At 40.9% G+C, this 13,387-nt stretch overlaps 1 protein-coding gene across 1 annotated transcript; it reads left to right on the top strand.

Annotated features, from left to right (window-relative positions):
- The first annotated feature begins 1,720 nt into the window (after positions 1–1,720).
- On the top strand, positions 1,721–10,889 carry LOC122560977 (neurotensin receptor type 1-like). Its single transcript, XM_043712221.1, has 2 exons — positions 1,721–2,751; positions 10,185–10,889. The coding sequence occupies exons 1-2, from the start codon at positions 1,845–1,847 to the stop codon at positions 10,745–10,747; spliced, it is 1,470 nt and encodes a 489-aa protein (XP_043568156.1). The 5' UTR covers positions 1,721–1,844; the 3' UTR covers positions 10,748–10,889.
- Positions 10,890–13,387: the final 2,498 nt, after the last annotated feature.

Raw genomic sequence — 13,387 nt, 5'->3', positions numbered from 1 at the left:
CTTGTAAATCTTTTCTGAACCCTTTCAAGTTTCATAACATCCTTCCGATAGCAAGGAGACCAGAGTTAAACACAGCATTCCAAAAGTGGCCTAACCAATGTCCTGTACAGCCTCAACATAACCTCCCAACTCCTATACTGAATGTACTGACCAATAAAAGGAAACATCACAAATGCCTTCTTCACTATCCTATCTACTTATGACTCAACTTTCAAGGAAATTTTTACCTTCACTCGAAGGTCTCTTTATTCAGCAATACTCCCAAGGACCTTACCATTAAGTGTATACATCCTGCCCTGATTTGCCTTTCCAAAATGTAGCACCTCTCATTTATCTAAATTAAACTCCATCTGCCATTCCTTGACCCATCGACCCATTGGCCCATCTGATCAAGGTCGCATTGGACTCTGAGGTAACTTTCTTGGCTGTACACTACGCAACCAATTTTAGTGTCATCTGCAGATTTACTAACGATACCTCCCACGTCACATCGAAATCATTTATATAAATGACAAGCAATGACCCAGCACTGATCCTTGTGGCACACCCCTGGTCACAGGCCTCCAGTCTGAAAAGCCATCCTTCATCACCACCACCAGAGTCTGTGTCCTTTGAGCCAGTTCTGTATCTAAATGGCTAGTCCTCCCTGTATTCCATGTGATCTAACCATGCTAACCAGTCTAGCATTTGGAACCTTGTTGAACGCCTTACAGAAGTCCATATAGATCACGTCCACTGCTCTGCCTTCATCAGTCCTCTTTGTTACTTCATCAAAATAATTCAAGTTAGTATGACACAATTTTCCATGCACAAAGTCATTTTGACTATGCTTAATCAATCCTTGCTTTTCCAAATACATGTAAATCTTGCCTCTCAGGATCCCCCCCCAACAACTTGCCTACCACTGATATCAGGCTCACCGGTCTAAAGTTCCCTGGCTTTTCCTTACCACTTTTCTTAAATATTAAACATTCACCAACTTCCAGTCTTCCAGCACCTCACCTGTGACTCTCAGTGATATAAATATCTCAGCAAGGGGCCCAGCAATCAGTGCCCTAGCTTCCCACAGAGTTCTAGGGTACTATTGATCAGGTCCCAGGATTCCTTTGAGCCTGTCACACCATTCAATAAGATCATGGCTAATCTGTTTTCTGATAGTTGGATCACTGAACTGGAATGAGCTCTAATCCATATTCTTGACATAATGACACACTGTGTACAGAGATTCTCATGAATACACACACAATATTGTACACAGCAAAATATCTCATGCAGTGTCTAACCTATCAACTTTTTTTTTCCTTTACCAGCTGCTTATTCTGAAAGGGCAATATCCTCAGGACTTAGATTCATTTATTGATATTCAGTTCTCTCTGCTGGATCATTTGACACAATCTATACATGAGAGATAACTATACATGACGTGTGATGGCAGATGTATTGGACCACCCTGGACTTCAGTGATCCAAATCGAATGCAATGATCCTGAGTAAACTATGAGAGAAAGAAGTCAATTCAAATTGCTGTGAATCCACATATAAAAGGAAACATGCTCTTTTGATTTTAGAATTGAACTGGTACAAGTAAGTCACTTTCAATTTAAGCAAATCTCTCAGCTCTGTTCAACTTTTCACAATATTATTTTGATTTTCCATTGAATATTTTTGTACCAATGTTGCAGTTTTAATAGACAAAACAAGCAATCGTTTGTGGAAATCGTGACAAATCACCTTGAGGTTCCCATGTCGTGATAATAATTTGCATTATACCAACTGCATTTCAAGGATTTTATTGGACAAAATTTACATTCCAACTGACTTTAAATATAACAGTAGTATAACGAAATGAATTGGTCTGTGGCTAATCATATGGATCCATGCATGATACACATTAGGTCCTTCAATAATGAATCAAACCCAAGTGATACAATTGAACACAATAAATATCCACACAATCAACATCATCTGTTGATTGGGTCCAAGCAACAGGAACCAGGCTATGTTAAAATTCCCGTCACTGTATTTTATGTTTTACTTTTTCTCTTCGGTGTATTTGCAAATGGTTTGAGCATTTTGACTTTACTAAAGAATGGACGGATGAAAGTCAGTGCCATTCGCTTTTACCTCCTCAGTCTGGCACTGGCTGATCTGCTACTCCTATTGACCATACCTGTGACTGTGTACCGGTACTATTGGCAGTACTATCCCTGGCTGCTCAGTAACCCTGTCTGCAAACTCTATTTTATGATCCGACAGATCTACTGTGCTGCAACTAGCTGGACTATCATTGCCTTTACAGCTGAGCGTTACATTGCCATTTGCCATCCAATGTGGTCAATCACTAGTCTACGACAATCTCGAATGGTTTATCTATTGGCAGCGATCTGGGTCTTGTCAGTTATCTCAGCTGTACCATTTGCCATTGTTTATGGGCAATCAGCTGCCTGTATTCTGGACTATACTGCCACTTCCCAGGATAAAGCTGTTTTCTATTCCACTGTGTGCGAGATGTCTGAGCAAGAGCCATTTACAATCTACAAGACCATGGTTCAGCTGAGAAGTATCCTATGCTTCTTCGTTCCACTTACTGTGATTATCATTTTTCACCTGTTAATATTTCGACATTTGAGTGTAAATAGTCGGCAGCGGGAAGAGATGGGATTAACCCATCCATGGAGAGGTCAATATTCAAACTCCTTCACTACTTCTGGAAATTTGCCTGGAACAGAAAGAAAGGCCCTTCAACTGATGGGTGAGTAAATATCTTCGTTATCATTCTTTGCAATTAATAAGGCAAAGCTCATATATTGCATAATAGGTAAGACAACCTTATGACAAGGATCAGTTGGGACTAGCTGGGATGCAAAAATTAGGATAATCGGTTTCATTCTGAATGGCAGGATGTGAGAAAATGGATTTGTACTCAGGGCCTCCCCTTTCCACTTTCTCAAATGAAAATAAGGATGGCTGTGAAAATACAGGCCTTGCAGGGGACACATACATTTTAACGACAAATGAAATAAACGCATATTTATCAATTATTTATAAGAAACAATAAAGTTATGTATAAGATTGCAGTGTGGAGACACAGTAAGTTATATGTGGATTGGTGCACATATCACATTGGTCTGCAGTTGAAGTGAGAAAGTGAAAGGGACTTGTCAATTCCCATAGGGAGTTCCCTACATTTAGTTTGGTCACTAAATCTCAGGAAAGATATATAGACCTTGGAAGGAATACAGCTAATTCATGTCATAAGGTTGACAATTTGTAATATAGGAGATTGGCACAAACATAGCATGCTCTACAGCAGGCTTGTCCAGCAGGTGCCATCCAGACCACCATGTGGTCTGTTGTGGAGTCCTTCATCAGTGCATGGAGCCTTTGGTCAAAAAAAAAATGCTGCAGATGTTGGAGATCTGAAATAAAAATGGAAAGTACTCAAAAATCATGGCAGGTTTGGCAGCACCTGTGGAGGGAAAAATAGAGTTAATAGTTCAAATCCCATGACTCGTCTTCGGAACTAAACAGAGCTGGAAAATGATGATGTTTATGTTGTTGACAAAGGGTAAGGAGAAGTGAGTGGAACTGACACTGAGGGTGCCCAGAGCAAAACAAAATGGGAATGCTAATATTGATAAAGGAGAAATCTTGTTGCAAAGTAAGCATTAATAATAGGTGCAGATTATGGGAAATAGGTCAGCCATGCTGAAACAAGACTCTGGGGATGGCTAAGACGCCAGGCATAATCAAAATGGAAGACAGTAGTCACATTATAAAGTTATTGAACTCAATGTTGAGCTCTGAAAGCTATAAAATGCTGCGATGGAAAATGAGGTACTTTTCCTCCGACTTGTATCGAGCTTTGCCAAAACATTACAGCATGCCTAAACCAACAATGTTAGCATGGGAGCGAGAGGCTGTATTAAATTGACAAGCAACCACAAGGTCAGGGTTATTCTCACAGACAGAGTAGAAGTGATGCCTGTGGAGAACTCATCTAGTCTGCATTTGGCCTTGCGAGCATGGAGACTACTATGCGGAACACCTTTGGATGAGTGGGCAAGTAGCTAGGTGAGCGGGTAGATGGGTAACTGGGTAAATCTGTGTGTGAGTGAACGGCCAGGTGAGTGAGAGGTTGTTTGAGATAGTGTGTGACTGAGTGATTGGCCATGTCAGTGAGTGAGTGATCGAATGGCCAAGTGGGTGAGTGGCCAGGTGACTGAATTAGTGGATGACTAAGTGGCTGGATGGGTGACAGGCAAGATTAATAAGTGTGTGACTGATTGGAAGCTTGGATGAGAGGCTGGGTGAATGTGTGTATGACTGAGTGGCAGGATCGATGAGATGCTGGATGGGTGAGGGACCAAGTAGATGAGTGGTTGAGTAGATGAGAGGCCGTATGAGTATATGGCCAAATGAGGGAGTGGTCAAGTGATTGAGTGGCTGGGTGAATGAGTGGATAACAGAGTATGTAACCAAGTGGGAGTGTAGTCGAGTGGATGAGTGGCCGAATGGGTAAGTGAATCAATGGGTGAGTGAGTTAATGGGTAAGTGAGTGGTCAAGTGAGTGAACTGTTCAACATGTGATCAAATCGATGATTGAGTAACTGGTTGAGTGAATGAATGGCTGGGTTAGTTAGTGGCTGCGTGAGTGAGTGAATAAGCAAACAAATTCCTCTGTCCATTCTTCTCCACTTCACAGTCTTTTTCTCTTTCTAACTCTGCGTCTTAACCACAAAGGCAAATAAAAGAGGCTTTGTTAGTTAACCATGAGGCTACTTCTTTTAAAACTGCAAATTTTATAATTTACTATGGTGGGATTTGGGCCCTCATCCCAAGAGTGACAATACCACAACACAATCTGCTGCTTGGTACCACTTCATATCTTTATTATTGATTATTCATATAATTAAATGGCTGACCTCCTCACTCCCCAAAAACTGTCCACAAGCCACAAGAATGATGGAATTCTCCCCACTTGCCCAGATGGGTGCAGCTCCGACAACATTCAAGAAGCTTGACATAATCTGGGACAATGCAGTCCCTTGATTGGCTCCACATCCACAACATTCACGAAGGTTCCTTAGATATCACCTTCCAAGAAAAGATAACTGCAGCAGATTCATGGGAGCACTACTGTCTGCAAGTTCCCCTCCAAAGCATCCACCACCCTGACTTGGAAATACATTGCTGTTCCTACACTGTTACTGGGTCAAAATCCTGGAAGAATCTCTAAAACAGCATTTTGGGTATATCCACACCAAATGGATTGAAGTAGTTCAAGAGGGCAGCTTACCACCAAAGCAACTAGGAATGGGCAATAAATGTTGGCCCAGCCAGAAACACCCTCATCCTGTGAATGAATATTTTTAAAAGTCAGTTTATTGTTGTGGATTTTTTCCCCCTTTGAAATTCACATTCACAGTTATGGAGAATTTTACCTTTATTCAATTTGTTTACTCCATCCCATCACATCTGACCGAGGGAGAGAAAAATGGAAATTCCCCACCACCCCATGCAAAGTGATTGAACAGCCCTGCTCTGCAGTGATCTATGATAGATGGAAAGTGTGGACAACAACAATTGAGTGATACTAAACCAACACCTTCGTTCAAAAGGGAGAAAAAATAAATTACATTTCTGTAATGCCTTTCACAACCACTGGACATCTCACTGTCAATCAAACACTTTTGAAGTGTAGTCATTGTTGTATGTAAGCAACCAATATATAGCAGTATACAGCAGCCAATATCCTTACCCCAAGCTCCTTCAAACAGCAAGGTAACAATTATAAGGTTGTGTAAAATAGTCATTTGGTAATACAGATATAAGTATTGCGGAAAGTATCTGTGAGAAATTGCACTAACTGCCAATTTAGTATTGACAGTTGGGCTTGTAGTGTCGTATTCTTGAGTCAACTTGAACCTAATATATTGCTACAAATGGCTCTCCTCTTTGTAGGCAGAAATACCATATGTTTGCACTGTACACTTTTAAACTCAACAAAATAAATGACAGCGACTTGTTCATTCATTTCACAGGAAAAGCTGGTAGGTATAGGGAATGCTGGATGACTAAAGAACTTGAGGGTGTGGTTAAGAAAAAGAAGGAAGCATATGTCAGGTATAGACAGGGTAGATCGAGTGAATCCTTAGAAGAGTATAAAGACAGTAGGAGTATACTTAAGAGGGAAATCAGGAGGGCAAAAAGGGGACATGAGATAGCTTTGGCAAATAGAGTTAAGGAGAACCCAAAAGGATTTTACAAATACATTAAGGACATTTCGGGCAAAAGCCCTTCATCCCACTCCTCAGATGCTACCTGGCCTGCTCTGCGTTTCTAGCACCACTCTAATCTAGACTCTGATTTCCAGCATCTGCAGTCCTCACCTTTGCCTTGAGAAGAGCCATAGGTGACTTAATTGAAACATATAAGATAAGACTTGACTGGGTGGATGTGAAAATATTTCTTCTCATGGGAGAACCTACAACTAGGGGTTCAAATTAAAAGTGAAAAAATTTAAGACAGACATGAGAAAATATATTTTCTCAGAGTTGTGACTCTATCTCAAAAAGCAGCGGAAGCAGAATCTTCAAATATTTGAGGTAGACAGTCTTTCATCCTCTTGGCAATCAAGAATCTATTGGGGATATGCAGTAATATAGAGGGTAAAATCAGATCAGCCAAGATCTTATTGAATGGCAGAGTGGACTACTTTCGTTCCTTGCTCGTATGATCAGAATTATATCAGCCTGGATCAAAGGGAACAGATATGAAAATGGGACTGGTTCACATAAATCATTGCTAATACTGACAATCAGAAAATGTAGGAAATGCACTTCTTCTCAGGCAGCATCTGGAAGGAAGTGCAAAATATTGACAGAACAAGAAAATATTATAGATGAAGAAAGATCACAAAAAGGACAATAAAAACACCATCCACACGAGAAAAATAAGAATAAAGACAGAAGGCACACATCAACACAACCAGAAATTTGTCTTCAGTAATTTTCCATCAAGAGTGTAAGAGAGCTTGGGCTCCCAAACAGGCAGTCCTCAACAGGAATGCTGGGAGTTGGGGTTCTTGGATCAGCCCCATGATCAGTCTGACAGCCAATATAAATCATTATGACAGATTTTAACTCAGAAAACAGCACTTTCGGGGTGAGCTTATCCTTTATTGTTGCATTTAACAACTTTTAAAGATTTAATCTAGACTGGCACTTTGGTGCAATATTGATGGAATGTTGCATTGATGGAGATGCTCTCTTTTTGGATGAAACAATAAGCAAGCGTTCCATCTGTCTGAAAATTTAGATTTAAAGGATTTCACAGCATTATTATAAAATGTTTTAGTTTTCCTCTGCTGACCTTGGCAACACTCATCACTCAACCAATTCACCAAACATGGTTTAATTGGTCATTCATTTTCCTGAACATTCCTAAAATTTACCTGCTGTATTTGCTTCCACGACAGTAATCCATTGATTATAAAAAACTTTGGGGAATGTTTTTAAACATTATGTCAATGCAACATCTTTCCTATTTCTCATTAATTTCTTCCCTTCGTTTCCAGAACTGAATATACCCATTTTACAATGAAGAAGTTTGATGGAAGAGACAGTAATTTTTTGGCTCCCTTCATTGTCCAGTACTTCCTAGGAACCAAAAAACTACGCCATGTTCTTCACAGCCTGCAACACATTATCAACGAGGATGAGCACCTCGCCAAGACCTTCCCCATACCTCCACTGCTCACCTTTAAAAAACCATTAAACCTCAAACAGATCATTATTCATAGTAAACTGCCCGGCTTTCAGGACGACTTCATTAGAAAAAAGGAGATTGAGGGGGACCTGATTGAGGTTTACAAACTCATGAAGAGTATAGATAGGGTGGATAGAGACAAGCTTTTTCCCCAAGGAATCAATAACCAGAGGTCACGCTTTCAAGGTGAGAGCTGGAAAGTTTAAGGGGGATACACGCAGCAAGTACTTCACACAGAGGATGGTGGGCATTTGGAATGCGTTGCCAACAGAGGTGGTAGAGGCAGGCACGGTAGATTCATTTAAGATGCGTCTGGACAGATGCATGAGTAGGTGGGGAGCAGAGGGATACAGATGCTTAGGAATTGACTGACAGGTTTAGACAGTACATTTGGATCGGCTCAGGCTTGGAGGGCCGATGGGCCTGTTCCTAGGCTGTAAATTTTCTTTGTTCTTTGTTCTAACTTTTCTCCCCTCTCTGCAACTGGACCCTCAACTTCCTGACCCATAGACCACAATCAGTAAGGATAGGTGACAACACCTCTTCCACAAAAATCCTCAACACTGGTGGCCTACAAGACTGCGTACTCAGCTCCTTACTATACTTCTTCTACATTCACGACAAGTGGCCAAATTCAGATCTCACTCCAATTTCAAATTTGCTGATGACACCACCGTACTGGGTAGGTTCTCAAACAAGAGCAAGACAGAGTACAACAAAGAGTTAAAGAGCTTAGTGGCATGGTGTAAAGATAACAATCTCTCCCTCAATGTCAGCAAACCAAAGGAGCTGGTCATCAACTTCAGGAAGTAGAGTGGAGGACATGCCTCTGTCTGCATCAATGGGACTGAGGTAGAGGTGGTCAAGAGCTTCAAACTCCTAGAAGTAAATATCACCAATGATCAATCCTGGTCCATCTATGTCAACTATTGTTGAGAAAGCACAACAATATCTCTACTTCTTCAGAAGGCTAAGGAAATTTGGCTTGTCACAAGGATTCTTACCAGTTTTTATAGATGCACCAACAGAAAGCATCCTATCCGGATGCATTTCAGTTTGGTATGGCAACTGCTCTGCCAAAGACCATAATAAATTACAGAGTTGTGAATGCAGCCCAGTCTATCAAGAAAACCAATCTTCTTCCAGCCACTCCATGTACACTTCCCACAGCCTAAGTCATTAACATAGACTGTAAAATCTTGAGTGCCCAATGCAGATATTGACAACGCTCCACTTGCCACAGCTGTCAATTTGACAATACTCCAATTTAGAATCATAGAATCCCTACAGCTTGGAAAGAGACCATTTGGCCCATCAAGTTTGTAGCAACCCTCTGAAGAGTATCCCACCTAGATCCAGGCTCAGCAAACTCACTCTAGCCCTGTAACTCCACATTTACCATGGCTAATCCACCTAAACTGCACATTCCCTGGTTACCACAGGACAATTTTAGCATGGTCAATCCATCCAACCTGCACATCTTTGGACTGTGGGAGGAAACCAGAGCACTCTGAGGAAACCACACAGACACAGGGAGAACATGCAAACTTCACACAGACAGTCACCCAAGACCAGAATAGTAACCGGGACCTTGGCGCTGGAAGTTCCAGGATTTTGACCCAGTGACAGTGAAGCAATAGTCACTTGCTCTGCACAAATTTATTGCCAAACAAGGGACTGAATGGCTTATTCCTCCTCTTATGAGCCTAAACAAGATTTCTGTAGCAATATACAACTTAGAGTGGTCGTGGTTGTAGCAGCTTGACTCACATAGGCACTGACAGGCAAAGAATGTACAAATTTCCTGAAATGCATCTCCTTACAATGCTCAGCAACATAATGTAATGCACCCAAATGATTAATCTTTCAGGGAAACATGAAGAGGTCACTGAATGATTTAATTAAAGCATTTTAAAAGCTGTTATAAAAGTGTCTGCTTGGTGCTAATTAGATCTCTATTGGTGCTTGCTGAGCCATTCCTGATTATTGAGGCTACTTTAAAACATAGAAAAAGTCTCCACATCAAAGATGCTGCCGGAATACAGACTCAATTTATGGCTTTTGAAAATAAATGACTCCTTTTGGAGATGAATTAAATAGGAAAAATATAACTTGTTTGATATGAAAGCTGTGCTTTTGTAACCCAGATACCATCTCTATAGTATTTCCATGAAGTTACCATGGGAAACTAAGTGGCTCTATGCAGCATAGGAAGCATGAAGACAGCATCAGGCAAAAGTAATGGAAGTGGTATTAGTCAGGCTGCAATAAACCAACGCCACATTGAAAGTGTGGTAATGGAGCTGTTAAGAAATAACCAATTCCTCATCATATGAAATAGGTTGACTGCTGTGTAATATGTTGGATGAATGTTACTCAATAGAATTGCTGATTGTGTCTTTTGTCTTGTTACAGGAGCTGTCATCATTGCCTTTTTCGTTTGTAACTTTCCTGATACTGCTGCCACCCTGATGCACATTTACACAGAAAACTGGACTGCAAGTGTCCACACTATCTACACCTGGCTGAAGTCATACTTGTCGTTGCCATTATGGTATGTGAACAGCGCTCTCGACCCAATCCTCTTCTGCATTTCCTCTTCTTCATTCCGGAGTGCTGGGAAGCAAAGCCTGGCACCCTTAATCCCCCAGTTTGGTCAGTCACTGAATGGCCACACGCTGCATGATTCATGCATTAGTTTTTCCCAGAATTGGGCCAGGAATCGACTGACAGTTCCCCCACTCACATACAAATCCACATGGACTCTAAGTTCCTGCAGTGGAGAACTTCCTGATTCATTTGATATGCAGCAGAGAAGGGGTCTTGAACTGTTATCTTTGAGGGGTTTTTCAGAACAAAGGCATCAACAGATCTCTTCCCCTCAGAGTCTCAGACTAGTAGAGCCTCTCTGTGAGTGTCTGGGATCAGCAGATCCCCTCCATCAGGAGACTCTCAGGCCAGTAGACCCTCTTCCTTAGGAGCTTCAGACCAGTAAAACCTAGACTTATCAGAAGGCTAACTGATCATCGCCCCTCTGTGAAGTGTGTTTTAGTGATGCAAATATCAGCACTTCTGCTTTCTATGGAATGCCTTTCTGTGAAGAAAAGATTACTACTTGTTCACCTTGCATGGTGTTTCAGGTCTGCAACTCTCCTTTATTCTCATTCATTCATTCATATTGGCTCAGAGTTTCTGCTGGCAGACAGTTGTTATTTCAGTGTAGGTGGGAGTTGCACATGGAAACCTTGTAAAATTCCCTTGTAGCATGCTCTGAAGGAATTTCGCAGGAAATTGAATTATAGACTTGGAGAGTTCTAATGAAATTAAGTAAAATGCTACTCAGGAATTCTTAAATTAACAAATACATAGTCTAACTCCTGAGTAACTATTAAATTGACACTATACTTACCTCAAATATGTTCAACTACGCTACAACTACAATCCCCTGACTCTGAATGATGTCTCCATGCCAGACCCAACCAATTTCCCCACCCTCAATTTCTCCCAACCACCCCAATCTACCCTAAAGAGTGCATCACTTCTTCACTTTGCATCTTGTACCCTGCCACTCTCCCCACATGGCACCCTACATACTTGGCAACCTATCCACTACCTAGCTGTTACTTTACTTAAATGGCTCCCAATACTTATTGTTCTGGCATTCTGGCAATCGACTGACATGGCAGTCTAACCCCTACCAATCTACCATTTTATCCCCTCCCCAACTGGCACTCTGACTACTGTGAAAAGAAGCTATGATCTGCCTTCCTATGACCGTTCTGCACAATGAAAGAACTGTCATACTTGAAGTGTGGCTCTATATTTCAGAGGAAGCCCTGAGTGGACTCTCCTCTCAGAAACACAGAGCTCCTTCTTTCATAAAAACAGAAGGACCAGAGCGGTAATCCGCAATTCACTCCTTGGAAGGTCTGGCCCATGTGTTTGTTATGATTTCCTCAGAGACAATAAAATTTTTTTTTAAATTCCAATAGCCAAATGAAAGGTTCATATGGCAAGATTTCAGGTTTTAAGATATTTTCTATTGCGAAAGAACTAAAGATGATATAGACGAAACACTATTTATCAGCATCTAATATATAAGAGTGTAGGACTCAGAAGCTGGAATGGGTGATTTGGTCCTTCAAGCCCCTCTCCTATTCAATAACATCATGGCTGATCTGATTGTGGTCTCAACTCCACTTTCCTGTCTGCCCTCTCTAACCTTTGACTCCACTACCAAATACCAAATATCCACCTAACTCAGACTTAAATAGTTTAATTTATCTAGTGTCTACTACAAGTTAGGAAGAGAATTCCACAAAGGGTCTCTTTAGAGTAAAAGTTTATCTCTGTCTTAAAAATTAGACCTTTTACTCTGACACTGTGCCCTCTCTTTCTAGTCTCACCCACAAATGGAAAATTCCTTTCAGTATCCAACTGTCAAACCCAATCAGAATCTTTTATCTTTCAATAAGACCACTTGTCATTCTTCTAAATTCTGTTTAGAAGCCTTGTACAGGTGCATTAAAACTTCTATATTTCAATCGTCCATTCTCCTTGCAATAAATGACAACATTCCATTTATCTTTCTCATTGCTTGCTGTACCCACACACCAATCTTTGGTAAGTTCATTTTCCAGATTTGTATACCCCACTGAATTCTGCAATCTGTCTCCAATCTTCTGGGAATCCAAGTACACCACATCTATAGGTTTCCCTTTATCTAATTTACTTGAAACTTCATCAAAAAGCCCTAATATATTGGTTAAAGCCAATTTCCCTTTCATAGAACCCTGATACCTTTTCCTGATCACATAATAATTTTGTAAATATTCTGTGAGAACCTCCATAATTATAGATTTGTAGCAATTTCACTACAATAGATATTAAGCTAACCAGCCTATGGTTCCTGCTTTTTGTCTCTCCTTTCTTTCTTGAATAAAGGTACTGGTTAGCAAGGTTAGATCACATGGCGTACAGGGAAAACTAGGCATTTGGATCCAGAACTGGCTCAAACGTAGAAGACAGAGGTTGGTGGTAAGGGTTGCTTTTCAGACTGGAGACATGTGACCAGTAGTGTGACACAAGGATCGGTGCTGGGTCCACTGCTTTTCATCATTTATATAAATGATTTGGATGTGAACATAGGAGGTACAATTAGTACGTTTGCAGATGACGCCAAAATTGGAGGTGTAATAGACGGCAAAGAAGATTACCTCAGAGTACAACGGGAGTACAGTTGTGCCAATGGGCTGAGGAGTGGCAGATGGAGCTTACTTTAGATAAATATCAGGTGCTGCATTTTGGAAAGGCAAATCAAGGCAAAACTTTTAAATTTAATGATAAGGTTCTGGAGAGTGTTGCTGAACAAAAGAGACCTTGGAGTGCAGGTTCATAGTTCTTTGAAAGTGGAGTCGCAGATAAGTAGGATAGTGAACAGGGCGTTTGGTATGCTTTCCTTTATTGGTCATAGGACTTGGGAGGTCATGTTATAGCTGTACAAGACATTGGTTAGGCCACATTTGGAATATTGTGTTCAATTCTGGTCTCTCTGCTATATGAAGGATGTTATGAAACTTGAAGGGGTTCAGAAAAGATTTACAAAGTTGTTGCCAGGG

Source organism: Chiloscyllium plagiosum, chromosome 22 (genome assembly GCF_004010195.1).
Source record: "Chiloscyllium plagiosum isolate BGI_BamShark_2017 chromosome 22, ASM401019v2, whole genome shotgun sequence".
Classification (NCBI taxonomy): domain Eukaryota; kingdom Metazoa; phylum Chordata; class Chondrichthyes; order Orectolobiformes; family Hemiscylliidae; genus Chiloscyllium; species Chiloscyllium plagiosum.
The sequence above is the reverse complement of the archived record's forward strand: the minus strand, read 5'-3'. Positions and strand labels throughout refer to the sequence as shown.